Source organism: Ammospiza caudacuta, chromosome 9, assembly GCF_027887145.1.
Source record: "Ammospiza caudacuta isolate bAmmCau1 chromosome 9, bAmmCau1.pri, whole genome shotgun sequence".
Lineage (NCBI taxonomy): Eukaryota > Metazoa > Chordata > Aves > Passeriformes > Passerellidae > Ammospiza > Ammospiza caudacuta.
The window spans coordinates 1,353,070-1,367,824 of record NC_080601.1 but is presented as its reverse complement, the minus strand read 5'-3'; the positions used below and the strand labels follow the sequence as shown (position 1 = coordinate 1,367,824).

Below are 14,755 nucleotides of genomic sequence, written 5' to 3'. Positions count from 1 at the left end.
TGAAAGCAGCAGCAGCACTGCTGCTCCAGAAGGTGCACAGCCCCTGCAGCCAGGAACAACCCAGGGAACATCCAGGGAAGGATCCAGGGAACAACCCAGGGAACATTCAGGGAACAACCCGGGGAACAACCCAGGGAACATCCAGGGAAGGATCCAGGGAACAACCAGGAAACAATCCAGGAAACAACCCGGGGAACAACCCAGGGAACAACCCAGGGAACATCCAGGGAAGGATGCAGGGAAGGATCCAGGGAACAATCCGGGAAACAACCCGGGGAACAACCCGGGGAACATCCAGGGAAGGATCCAGGGAACAACCAGGGAACATCCAGGGAACAACCCAGGGAACATCCAGGGAAGGATCCAGGGAACAACCAGGAAATAATCCGGGAAACAACCCGGGGAACAACCCAGGGAACAACCCAGGGAACAACCCAGGGAACATCCAGGGAAGCATCCAGGGAACAACCAGGAAACAATCCGGGAAACAACCCGGGGAACATCCAGGGAACAACCCAGGGGAACACCAAGGGAACAACCTGAGGAACAACCCGGGAACATCCCAGGGAACAACCCAGGGAACATCCAGGGAACAACCCAGGGAACATCCAGGGAACAATACAGGGAACAACCGGGGAACATCCAGGGGAACACCAAGGGAACAACCTGGGAACAACCCAGGGAACCACCCAGGGAACATCCAGGGAACAACCTGGGGAACATCCAGGGGAACACCAAGGGAACAACCTGAGGAACAACCTGGGAACAACCCAGGGAACAACCCAGGGAACATCCAGGGAACAACCCAGGAAACAACCCAGGAAACAACCTGGGGAACATCCAGGGAACAACCCAGGAAACAACCCGAGCTGTGGGCACAGGAGGCCAGGGCCAAAGCTGCCACCACAGCTGTGACCTGCACCTGATCACGAGCCCATGTGTATAAATCATCCTGCAGCTCCACAACTCCAGCAAGACTGAATGCAGGAGAAGAACGTGCATTCCCATTTGGAGACTCCTTGTCCTAGCCCTGAACTGAGCAGTGCATTTAAATCTCATTTTTGGTATGCTCTTTGTAGCTTCAGGAGATAGAATTTTCTACTTAAACGAAGATTCTCACACTGTTGCTTGTCCAGCTGCTTGGACTTAAGTAAGATGTAACTAGCAAGTTCTGGTAAAATTCAAAATAAATGGAAAAACGGGAACTTGGCACAATTAAGTTCCTGATGATTTATAATGGGATATGACATCCAACTGTTCCCACAGAGTGTCTTCTGAATTCAAAACACATCACCCTGAAATATTGCAAAGAACTAAAGCAAAGCTCAAGACAGAGGTGACTTGAAAGAGAAAACAGTTTTAGCTAGAGTCACTGAAAGTTCCATATTCCCAATAAATCCAGTGAAAGACCACATCATGGTGACAAAATCTGAAGCAGTACACTTCACAAAGATTATAGAAGAAACTTTCAGTTTAGGAGAAAATCTTCAGGTTTTGAAAAATAATTGACATTGCTGTAACCAATAAAGTTTCCCCTCAGATTTTAATCAGCTTTAGGTGCATCACAAGGTCAATCTGTTAAATCTACTAAACCTTTAATTAAAAGTATTGACTAAGCAGCAGTGCTATGATCAAAGGCAATATCATTTGACTTCAAAAAATACTGTTCATAAAAGAGAACCAGAACCACAAGGCACATTTCTGAACCATTTATATTTTTTCATATTTTAATTCAAGTAAGTTAGTGAACATGGCTGCCATTTCAATACATAGCCAAGAAAATATACTTTTTTAAAAAATTAATTCAGACTTCATGAAAAATTATCTACATGGGAAAAGTTTGATTATCAAACAGATGCTTACAGTTTAATCCAAGATGCAGTAAGGGATTTTAACATGGAATTTGGAAATAAAGAGAAGAATCACTTAAAGGCAGAAAAACAAGATAGCTGTACTCGAACGTTTTCATTGGTCAGTGCACATAGGAAGTGGCAAGATGGAAGTGAGGAATACCAAGGATTTTGAAGATGAGAAGCAAGTACTTTCAAGCAATTTTGAAAAATAGCCAGTGAGTAATAAAAGATTTTGAGAACAGCAGTAATTCACTGCCTAGAGCTGAGATAAAATCAGCACAATTAGAGTAACATTAGTGATTAGTGAGAGCAGAGGGAGACTGGTGGCAGCTCTTTCACAAAGTCAGGTTTCCTTTTAGCACCACAGCACTTTGCCCAGCAATGTCAACTCTGCCGTCACCGCGCACAGAAATCTTCAGCTCTCCTCCGCGGCGGGAGCACTGAAACGCTGAAGAGAAACAAGAACCCAGAGTTAAACAACTACTGTGTGTCACAAATTCCTTAGAAATCCATGAAATCTCAGGGACAGGAGGCTTCTGGCTCAGAAACCAGCAGCACCAGGGCAAGCAGTGCAGCAGGGACACCATGGATGAATTGCCTTCAGGGCTGAAGGTCAGCTGAGGTGGCGGGAGCACTGAAACGCTGAAGAGAAACAAGAACCCAGAGTTAAACAACCACTGTGTGTCACAAATTCCTTAGAAATCCATGAAATCTCAGGGACAGGAGGCTTCTGGCTCAGAAACCAGCAGCACCAGGGCAAGCAGTGCAGCAGGGACACCATGGATGAATTGCCTTCAGGGCTGAAGGTCAGCTGAGGTGGCGGGAGCACTGAAACGCTGAAGAGAAACAAGAACCCAGAGTTAAACAACCACTGTGTGTCACAAATTCCTTAGAAATCCATGAAATCTCAGGGACAGGAGGCTTCTGGCTCAGAAACCAGCAGCACCAGGGCCAACAGTGCAGCAGGGACACCATGGATGAATTGCCTTCAGGGATGAAGGTCAGCTGAGGTTGGTGTATTTCCAACCAGACCTTTTCTATTGAGCCTGACAAAACTGCTACTTCATACAAGCACTGAGGGGCAGTTTGCTTTGTTGTAGCAAATTTAGTTTCTTCCATGTATCTAAGAAGTTCTGAATTCTCCCTTCATGGGATACAGGTTTTGGAGGAAACGAGGAAGAACACCAAACATTATCTGCATGAGAAGGAATGACCATTTTACTGGCACTGGACACCAAAAGCTGACACTGCATTCAAAGAATGTGCCTGGCTAAAGGGTAACAAGCTCACAAAGGCAGTGGGAAAAGTCTACAAAGAAATGTAGATGCTGCTTCAGCTGTCAGAAACTGCCACCAAATTCTTACACAGGATGCAACAGATATTGATTTATAGAATCCTGAAGATATAATTGAATACACCTGGGTAAACCTGAAGCACAAACAGCCTCCTGCTTGTAATTGCTTAGAGAATTCAGCTTTTGTCTGGACTGTTGAGCCATACACAGCTGGGATGGTGCTCACCCAGCACGTGGAGTCTCTAACTCATTTCAGCAACCTCATTCTAGTTGCCTGACCAGAAAAGGGTCTGGCTCAGATGGCATTTAGGAAAGTTCTGAGCAGTGTTGCTTTTGTGAAAGGCTCCGAAGGGATGAAGAGGCAATAATGTTCAGTCCTCTTACTCAATGAACTTCCAACTGCTCCAGAAGTTGTCCAAAGCTAAGGGGCACATTCTTCCCCTCAAACCCACAATTTATAAATTGGGTAGAGATTGTATTCAGACCCCAACAGAGCACAGGCTCTCTGATGCCATACATGCTGTATGCTTTGAAACTATTTCTCTCTCAGGCACTGCTGCTAAGAAAGCCCTTCTTTGATTAGATTACATTCCCAGACAAAGCAAGCACTCTGAACGAGCAGAAACACGAGCTATTTAGAGATTGATACTTTCTGTTCTTTTCCATTTATAGAACCATGGCTTGTTTTTAACTTGTCAGAACACCACCTGTGAATGGAGCAATGCTTCAAGTAGTAATTGAAGTGAATATTTTAGACTCTTACAAGACCCATGCCAGCTAAAATTGATCAATCATTATTGCCAGGTGTGGAGACACACCAAGGTCTTCCACAATAGCAGACTGAAATAAAAAGAGACTAATTGTTTCAATTCTTCAAAGGTTGGTTTGGTTTGTTTTTTTCTTCTTTAAATGTCCAGACTCTAGCTCTTTCATGTCAGGATTGCTGAGATTGTTTTGATATTGGTCCATTTTATTTCACTTTTCTTTTTTGGAAGAAATTTCCAAAGTAGAAGGAAAACAAAAATTAACTCACAAAAGAAACTCTTAGACAAGCTTATATGAAAATAATCCTTGATCTATTCCTTCTGTCACACAAAAGCACAGGTATTTCATGCCATGTCCTAGAGTAAACAGGAACATTTCAGTACCTAGAGGATTTCATTTAACAGCAGTGCCTCTGGAGGCTTCAGGCATCTCTGAAGTGCACTCCTCTTTTAGATTCCACACCTGTATTTGCAGGAGCACTTCACACCGTACACAGATTTTATACATATCTGCTATGAAAACAAGCATGTACAAGTGTACAGACAGCATCTAAAGCTGAGCTCAGCGTGCTCTGGGCTCCTCTGTGGTTAACCTGACACACAGGAAAGTTTGGAGCAGCCACAAGGCTGGTGATAGCACAGCATCACACCCCTGCACTCACACAGCAGCTGGGGGCCTTGCACAAACATTATCCTCTTCTTCTGGAGCTCCTCACCAGCCTGCATGGAGCTCAATGACCCCTGCCTAACCAACTGAAGGAATAATGGATTTTCTTCAGAATGCCATCAGAATGCCATCAGCTCAGGAATAACTGACTCCTGTAATAACACTTAGGAAATCACCAGTATTATGCTTGAATTTCTAAACCCTAGAGAGGAATGCTGAAAGAAGTATTTGTTCCTTAAGCCAAGCAAAGATCTCCCAAGACTTTTTTTTCCTAAGAAAAAAGGTGGAAAAATCTAGTGATTGATGGAGGGAAACACCTCTCCTTTGAAGAAATGTAACACTTGTGCATAAATCTGATGTTGTCAATCTGTGTGTTGAGATTACTTGTAAAAGATGAAAACTGCAATGAAAACTCTTGACTTCATGAGAATTCAAATTAGCAAAAACTTAAATACAGGTAGATTCACTGTACCTTAACAAAGCAACTTCTTCCGTCTCTTTATGTGTTTTGTTGTTCTTAGTAATGTTGGTGGTAATTTTTGTTTCGTTTCTGCCCTCCAAAAAACAACCCTAAAATGCTATAAACCTGTACCAGCTTTATAGCTATAAATGCTATAAATGCTGTACCAGAAGGGATCAGAGAAGTTAAAGGCAGTAAAAAGAAACAAATTTCCCCACAAATACATACAGTTGTCCCAAGTAAACTGGTGTAGCAAGATTCCCCTAGGTTAAACTGAGATAAACACTGTCGTGGGTAAGCCCTTGTCATCACAATAATTCGGGAAGTGCTCTCTAATTGGTTTGGCTGTATGGAATTCCTTGTGCAGGTTTATAAATGTTACCTTAGAAATGTGACAGCAGAGTGAAGGACTGAATACACGCACAAATTATGCACTGCATTCTCCAGCAACTGTGGAAGTCTGTACATCTGAGAGATTATAACTTGTACACATTGCAGAGGCTCCTCAAATGCAAGAAAGGCAAGGACTGGTACAAAGCCCTGACTGAACAAGCAGCTCAAATTCAAGGACATGGACCCAGCTTCAAGGAAAGATCATGAAGTATTTCACCTTGTAAAAGTACTGGAAAATTCTCTTTGTAGTTAGAGGGAGTGGTTGTTGTTTGAGAATTTACTCTAAAAAAAGTAGGAAGAGAACCCAAACACAGGAAATTAAGTCTGATGCTTCAGCTGACCTCCTCCTAAAGGCCTCAATAGCCAGAGAGATCTGACAACAGATTTCATGTTCCACATTTTTATATTACTTTATGTGCAATCTGTTTGGGAACTAACAGATGCTTCATTCTATGGAAGAAATCTTCCTTTATTCTTGCAATAAAAAGTATCAGATATTGCAGAAGGCACCACAGAGGTTTCTAAAAAGTGCAAAGATGCTCTTATTTATTAATACTTGCTGATATGGAATGTCCTTGAATGCCAGCTATCTTTTCCAAATAATCTCATTAATAGTAGAATTTGCCCAGTACTACCTGATACCTCTCAGACAGACACCTGAAAGGAAAAGTTATTTCTCATAAACATACATCAACTGGTCCTGTTTAAAACAGTTCTGCACGATTTCTAACACAGAAGAAGTTTGAGGACATATCTGCATGAAATATGCATGAAAAAACCCTCAAACAACACAAACCTATCTTGTGGACAGGACTGTTTTTGTGCTGAACACATTAGAGAAGCTGATGACAGTATCAGTTGCCCTGGCTGCTTGAGCTAGTTTCTGTAAAAGCACAACAGGGACAGTACATAGAAAATACAAGAAAATGCAAAACAGGCAGAAAGTGTGAATTATAAGTACAGACAGAATTGCAGCCTATTTGAGTACTTAAAGAAGCAGTGTCTATAGATGGTATGGGGAGGTTCAGTCCCACATTAACATCCAGAAATGTCAAAAGCTTCTGAGAAACAGCCAGTCCTAAAGGACACATTACCAAAGGCAGTTTTTCATCTTCAGAAAACATGTTGAGATTCCCCCCCACCTCCCCCCAGCATTACTGAATTACTCACAGGTATTGTGTAGTGTAAATGTGAATACAAGATCTTTGGGACAGAACATTAAATCTTTCCTTTGGTCCATGATGGAGCAGGTCCTGTTCATGGTGGAGCCTTTAAAGACTTCCCATCCTCAAGAAAATCCATTCTGAGATTCGTTTGACCCAATACAGAAAGGCTTATATTCAGGCTAGCTGTTTGTTTGGAAAAGTGTTTATTTTTATGGACAAAGCACTTTATTAGATCAAGTACCCAGCCTCTGCCCTAGACTAAATGTGGCCAAAGGTTTGCGTGCAGAACTGCCCCCTGTCCCCTCTTGGGAACCAGGTAGGGGATGAGTGTATTTTGTGTTGCTTCTCTTGTTCTGTTCTCTGGCAAAGCAGCAGGAACAGGAGAAGCAAGGAGTCACCCAAACCCCTCCCACAGCACTGGCACATGGTAACAGCTTCTCTTGGCTTCTTTCCACCGCGCTCTTGGGTTTCCTGCTTAGTAACAAAGATGTGACCTAACAAGCATATCTCACTGACTGAACCAAACACAAACATCCCCTGAGCTTCCCCAAGCTTCAGGTATGATGCAAGGTCATGAGAAGTAAAACCCCAAAGCCAAGATCAAAAACTGACAGCAGAGAGTTGTGATCCAGAAACCAGCACTTCAAACTCCCTGGGGCATGATGTGTCATGGTGGTGGATAGGAAAGAAAGCAATTTCTCAAAGATTACCTCACACACAAAATATTACTTAATATTCTACTCATCTTGAGGAAATGGGACAGGGAGTTATTGCTATGGTTTGGATTGCAGTAGTAATACAACCTTCTCTTTTCTAGTGAGTAGATTTATACAAATGGACAGCTTTGCAATAAAACAGTTTCTCTTACCAAGCATTTCTTTCTTCCCCAGCTGCTCTGACCAGTAGCTGCTTAAAACAGCATGAGCAGACCCTTAAAAGAAATTGGAAAACAAAGTACAGAATTAAATTATAATCACTACTTTACAGAGTAAGCATAGTCAAAATGTAAATATCATAAATCAAGTGCCATGTGTGTTTAGGGTGAAAAAACCTAAGAGTCTGCACAGCAGACAGAACTTTAGAGTTTATCATTTCCATTTATGGTAAAGCAGTATTACTGCCACATCCTCCAGCTCCAAAGGAAATCTTGCTAGGTGAGGGCATCATCATTAGCTACAGTTCTCAGCAGACTAATAATGAAAAGGCACCTGAGCATGAACAGCATCCTGCAGCAATCCAACACAGAGAGTGCTATGTCAGAACAGGCAGGAACATGCCCTGCTGCCCTAACAGGCAGCCAGCTGAGCTCCCTCAGGCCTGAGAACACCAGCAGGGGCAGAAACTAGGCAAGATCTCAGCTGAAATGCATTGCAAAAGAACCCAAACAAAAATCCAAAGCACCACAAAAAAAGAACACCACCAGAAGAGGATAGAAATTTCCACTGCAACACTCATTCAGTAATGAGCCAGACTCTCACTTTTATCTAATTGTAATACTGAAAAAGACACAAGAATATCTGTAAGAAGCTGATTTGATTTTTTCTGAATGAGTCTGCCTCAGCCATAAAAGTTTTTATTTTAATGAGCGCTCCTGCTATCCATATAAACCAGAAATTTATAAGAGACTCCAAAGTACAAAAAGAGATTAAGGAATCTGAATAAGAACCTTTGAATTGAACTGAAACAAAAAGTATGAGCTGCTCATGATAGAAACACATACCTGTAACAGGGTCTTCCAGAATTCCAACCCAAGGTGCAAAATATCTGGAGTAAAAATCATGGCCTTTTCCACTGGAATTTCCCTTGACAGTGAGTATGAGTCCCTTCAATTTCCCTGTCTTTTCAGCTGACAAAAAGTGTTGTGCATTCACTCTCAAGTTTTCCAACACAGACCTTGAATATAATTTTGAAAATTTATTAGCCCATAATTCATTTTACATGAATATAAGTACTGAAAAGAAAAATAAAGCTATGGAATCATCTTCTCTACAATTCAAATCCAGCCCTAAAATATTAGAGGAGCCTAGACCCCTGGCATTGTCCTCACAATGGTATTTCACAGAAAAATCACCTTGAACCTCATACACTCTGAATGAGCAGAGAAGAAACATCGAGCCATGTGTTTCCTATTTATCTCTGAAAACAGAGCATCCTGAAATATCAGCCACCAAAAAAAACCAAAAATTCACCTTGTTTCAACATTTCAACATTTGAATCATTGAAAGAATTCTTCCTCACTATGGAATGTACCCAGTGCTCCACCTCCTTTCAGAGCAGGCAAATAACTAACATCATTCAGGTTTTCATGGCATTCTAAAGCAGTCTACACCTGCCTGATGCTTCCCAACAAAACAGTCTGAAAGAGTGAAATTATAAATACTCAGCTGAGAATATTTCTTTTTCCCAGTACTCCAGACTTTAACCATTAGTTAGGCCAAACTTCAAGTTTGTAATAATAGTAATTTGGCTGATTAAAGAAGTTATGTTTCAGCAGTATATACCTAAATCATACTTGAATTAACAATGAAGTTCAGATGAGATTACCAAATGCTTTGGAATAATTTGAATTGGAATTCTCTCTCTAAAGCCACTTATGGTGCTGTAAGCAGATTACAGACCCAGGGAAGGAAGAATCCCTGGCACTCTGCCAATGTGCCCTGAACTGAAGCAGGAATCCCAACTTCCCATCTTTAGACTCAGATGGATGGGAAAAATCATTAAAATCTGTTTCCTACAGCTCCTTCTCTTGAGGACAGATTTCACAATGACCTCACTCAGCTTTGCAGCTTCAGTAAGCTCACGTTACAAGATAAAATAACCACTTCACACAGAAACTTAAATCAGAGGTTTCTAACCTGCACCTGATTTAAAACTAGACAGAAGAGCCTGGTGTGTAAGGGATAAAGAGGCCAGCCCAGTGTATGCACTCCAGATTAACACAATTAAAGAGGGCAATGTACCTGTCATAGGTGTCACTGAGGCGGAGCAGGAGCTTCTTTGTGTCGGGAGAGTAGCGGATGTCCTGGACACTCATGTCACCAACAGCTGCCTGGGGGAATGCAGGGCCAGGAAACCCCATCAGCACTTGGACACGAAATGTTATTCCCTTAGCATTGCTGCAGAGCACCTTCCCTGCCAGAAGAGGGCTCATGCGAGGTCTACCATGCAACCCTCAAGCACGTGCAAGCATGAAAAGCAAGTGCACCGAGTGTTGGAATGGATATGGGGGAGTTACAAGTCCCAAACACGTCAATTTGGGAAGGAATCCAGGACCTAGAGGAGGGCAAGGACACAGACTGCCCTCTTATGCACACAAAAGGCTGAAAATGCCATTGAAATAAATATTGACACTTTGGTCAATGGAAATGGGAGACATGGGTTCAGCTGCAAGCTGCAGCACTTTGGAGAACTCCATTCCCTGACCCACTGACTCATTACTGAGAGCTTTGAAGTCTGGTGTTTCCAATTCAGGAGCACATCAAGCAGTGCCTTGTCACCATTTTTAACCATTTTAATACATAAAAAATAAGCAAAGCTATTATAAATGTTTTTCTAAGACAACTGATGGATTTTTTTTTTACCTTTATTAATTCTTCTACTTCCTTAAGTTCCTGAAGAAAAAAAACAAACACACACTGTAAAAAATGCAATATATATGTATGTATCTACGTAAATACAGACAGACACATATACTGACATACACAGGCTTTCCTTGAAAGCCTGTCCTGAATAAAATGTTGACTAACCTGGGGGTAGGCTGTGTAAAGTGGCAAGTCCAGGACAATATGATCTTTCACTTGTCTGGCCTTTAATTCCCCACTCAGAGTCACAAACGTGAGAACTGAGTTTGTATTTTCTAGAGAGAGAACATTGCAACATTATCAAACAGTATAATTTTAATCCAAATTGTCATAGCCCTAAGAGTAGCTCAGTACATTCAGAAAAAGTTAGTTATGCAGCTCAAGTATATCTAGAGCAACACTGTATTCTGGGCAAAGTTCCCAACTATCTCAATAAATCTGCTGAGGCTAATAAACACAGCAATTGTCAGGGAATCACTCCTGCATTTGCCTAGAATGAATGGGAATGCCCTTTTAACAGAAAGAGCAATATTCCCTATTCATCAAATCCTCTCTGCCTCTCCCAGATGACATTTGCATATTTAGCACCTTTCCTAAACCAGAGTAACAGCAGGGCATGGCAGTCAGAGGGCAGGCATCACACCACAGCCTTGGAACTACACAGCAGCAGTGAAAGATACCCAGGGTACCTCCAGTTGTGTCCTACAGATGTTCTGAATGCTTAATTGCCTTTGTCTTAAAAACCAGAGATGTTAATTAGGAGTAAACGCTCTAAAAAACTATAGAAATAGATAGGTTGTAAACCTACTTTGTACATGAAACAGCACAGCAGCTGATGCAAGAGTAGCATGACCACAGAGAGGAACTTCACTGGCTGGGGTGAACCATCTGAGCCCAAAGCAGGAACCTTGGAAAAATAAAGTTTATTAAGTGGAAGAAGTCCAGATCTTAATTTTACCTCAATATATAAATAAAGTGATGATGTTTCAGTTAATCAAAATGCATGCTACAACCAGTTTTGGTCCTAAACACACTTCCTTGGTCCTAAACACACCTCCAGGTACCGGTTTCACACTGAGTTTTCAGAAAAGCTATCCCTTTTGAACCAGGCCAACAACCTCTGCATGCTGCACAGATTTTCCTCTGTCCTGGACAGGAATTATTTAGAAGACAAGGCCTCCATGTCTGTATTAGGAGATCCTACAGAGGCAGAGTCATGGTCTGGAGGCCAGGTTGCAGTTTAGAGGCCACGGATGGTTTTGTTGGTGTAACAGAGCCTGTACTGCAGTTAGCTCAGGTATGAATTATCTTGCTTAAACCACCAGTTAAGTCTGGCAAAGCCTCTACCCTTCACTTCACTATAGAAATCATATTTCTCTTTGCAGTTTAAAAAAACTGTAACACACACGTACGATACTTTGTTTCCTGTAACTCTTGCACATGCATTTCAAGCGAATAATTACCATACAAACACAACAAGTGAAAAAGAAAATGAAGAACTGTGCACCCTGGGCAGCTGTGTGGGGCTGAGGCCACAAAGAGCCCATCAGTACCAAAGCACTGTCATGACAAAGAAGCTGCCATTTTGTGTGATGGCAGAGATGGGGGATTGAAAATAAGCATGATAAACATACTGGCAAAGGGCTAACATGAAAAATGAAAAGTACTGTAACTTCCTGCTCCAAGCAAGTAGCCTAACCCTAAAACAAATTCCAATTTATTAACAGGAGCAAGCAATTGTAGTCACTACTATCCTCAGTATTTTTAATGACAGAGACTGTACAAAAGCCTGGTCCCTGAACAATCCACCAAAGAACAAAGATGACAAATGTGACTCCTTAGCCTGGAATCTGAGCCCAGAGCAGGGGATGAGCCCCCTGGCCCAGGCCACCCCACAACTGCCAAGAGAGCAGACCCAGCAAACTGATTCAGCTGGAAATGAACCCCCAGAGTGGCTCTGAATGAACTCTGCATTGGTCTGATGCTTTCTTGTAAGCAGAACCACTAACTCTTGGTGAAGTCATCTCCAGGTTTCAGTTTTCTGATGAAAGCTGTTTCTGAAAGGTTCATTTCTGCTGCAATCTTTTGGTGCAAATCTTCATCCAGGTCCTAGGGAAGACATAACAAATCCAGTCAAGAAAAGGCCAAAAAGTGCAGAATCAAACTTTCTGTCAAACACAGACAATTTTCTATCATAAAAAAACACGGATTCAGTTTTAGTTCACAATAATCTCTGAGAGTAAAAAAGACTTTAAGTGGGACAATATAGGAGCTGAGAAGAGACAAATTGGAGAAAAAAGAAGAAATGAAACAGCTGGGGCTCCCAAAGTGCCTGTGATTTAAGGCAGTGGACATTGATCCCAGGACACCCAAGGCCAGGGATTGTACAACATTCTCCTTGGCCCACGTTCCACTGCTCTTTCCTCATGGCTGTGCTGACTGGCCAGGTTTGAGAATCTAATCTTTCAAATCCTGAAACTCAAGCGAAGCAAAGTGCTGAAGTGGCCTGGTCAGGTTGAGCCTCTGAGATAAAAACGTGCCCTTTAAACCCGAATTACTTCCTTCAACAACTAACCCTTTTCAGCCAAAATCCCACACCACGGCTACAAAATAACCAGCAACTGATCGGGGCACTAGGGCTGCGCCTGCAGACTGAATTCTGCACGGTTAAACAACATCCTCGCATTCCACAGCACAGTTACATTCCCTCTATCCCAGGAAGAGTTCTGCCACTTACTGCAAAGGTCCCGGACCAGGACAAAGACCAGTAAAAACGTTATTAAAACAACCTTTCTTTTTAATGGCACGGAACTTTATTGAAACACTGCCATCCTGTGGCACCTCTGAGACACAGAGAGGACAGGTTTTGCCATTCTTGCATTTATTTCTCCTGCTTTTTTTTTCTGTAAAGCATCTGCTGAGACTCTGGAGGGAGCAGAGAACAGTTGTTTTGCATGGCTGCATCACAATTCCTTCAATCTTAGGATAAAATGTTGAATTAGGATCTCGGCTTTAGCTTCACACTAAACCCTTTACTTCCAGGAACTGGAGAAAAATTTAAACATCTGCATCCCAAAGTCATGCAAGTAAGGTAGCTTCATGATATCTTGATGTAATAAAGTAAAATTAATACTAAAAAATGAAATTAGAAGCTCATAATTTTAATACAGAGATAATTTTGAGAGTATTTAGATTTTATGGGGCCAAAAATAAGCCTGAAGAGAGATATTCCCAGTCATAGCTTTGGCTGACCTGGTAAGTAGGCAATGTTATATGAAATTTAAACAGACTTAGAAACTCTAGAAAGGATTCATGTTGGCATTTCGAGCTGTTGCCACTGGCTACTCTACATATATTTTCATATTTACAGTTTTTATCAGGAGTTACTATGCAAACAACACAAGGCCTGTAAATTTCTGATCCATCTTAGTAATTATCTTTGTTGGAAATTGGTACCAATTAGCACCAACTGTTCACAACACCCTGATGAGGAGGATAACTACTGTCAACTGCACCAAAACCACCATCCAACACTGAAGTAATAAAAACTGGTTGCTTGTTTAAACTTGGCTAAAGCTGAACCCAACACACTAATGGTGAAAGACTCAGATCGAGGTCTGCACCTGCTCTTCTTCTATCCAGAGAAAGAGGAAAAATTCAAGAAGAAAAGGGAGAAAACCCACACCAAAATCAAACCCCACAGTTTAACCCTTCAGCTGAGCACTGATTCTGTTTTACAGCGTTACTTTTCGGAGCTCACTGTGAATCCTTCTTAATTCTTCAGAACTTTTACTCTGAATTATTCTTGAGGAAATTAAGGCATTTCTCTTAACTCAAATCCAGTTTGTCCCTTAACATGTTAACAGCCCACAAAAACTTCAAACATTGTCTTGTATGACATCGTTTTGATGAATTAAAAAAAAAAAAAAGCACTCCTTTGCTAATTTCTCAGTATTCTTGTCCCATGGTCTAAAAAACCGAAGTCTCGAGTAAAGAAAGCAAGTCTAACGCAGTGCTGAGTGCTCAGGCCAAGTACAGAACGGCGAATGTCATTGCAGTACCTCAAAAAGCAGTTGGGGTTTTTTAAACTTACATTTTCAAGCAGACAAACTGCCGCAGGATTTCCAGAAAACGGTCGGTTTGTAAATGCATCAACCGTAAAAATGGGAATCTGCATTGTGGTGTGCACAGTTTAGCCGCAGGCTGCGCTCGGCCAGGCGCTCTGTGACCTGTTATACCCCGGCCAGCAGAGCTCCGAGTTAGAGCTCTGCTGAGGCAGGCGGGGCCAGCGGGCCCATCCCGTCACTTCCTACCGCCCTGGCGCTCCGCACTGATTTATTATCCTTTTTTTAACCTAAACCACACATTTAACCTGCCTCGCCGCCAGCCCCTGAACGCCTCAGCGCGCCCTTTCCCCACAGCGCCCGGCCCGGCGTGTCCCGCACTGAGGGAGGCGGGATCCCGCCCGGGCCGGCAGCTCTGCTGAGGAGATGTGGGGAGCAGCCATGGCGTGCGCCCACAGCGGGCAGCCTTCCTCATCCTCAGTGCCTCCCAAAGCCGCGCCGAGGGGGAGGGAC

General features: G+C 42.4%; 1 protein-coding gene across 1 annotated transcript; it reads right to left on the bottom strand.

The window, feature by feature from the left end:
- Positions 1-1,705: 1,705 nt before the first annotated feature.
- On the bottom strand, positions 1,706-14,421 carry PBLD (phenazine biosynthesis like protein domain containing). Its single transcript, XM_058810743.1, has 9 exons — positions 14,272-14,421; positions 12,188-12,287; positions 10,987-11,085; positions 10,344-10,453; positions 10,179-10,208; positions 9,558-9,646; positions 8,318-8,490; positions 7,466-7,528; positions 1,706-2,301 (listed from the first exon to the last, which is right to left on the bottom strand). The coding sequence occupies exons 1-9, from the start codon at positions 14,353-14,355 to the stop codon at positions 2,189-2,191; spliced, it is 861 nt and encodes a 286-aa protein (XP_058666726.1). The 5' UTR covers positions 14,356-14,421; the 3' UTR covers positions 1,706-2,188.
- Positions 14,422-14,755: the final 334 nt, after the last annotated feature.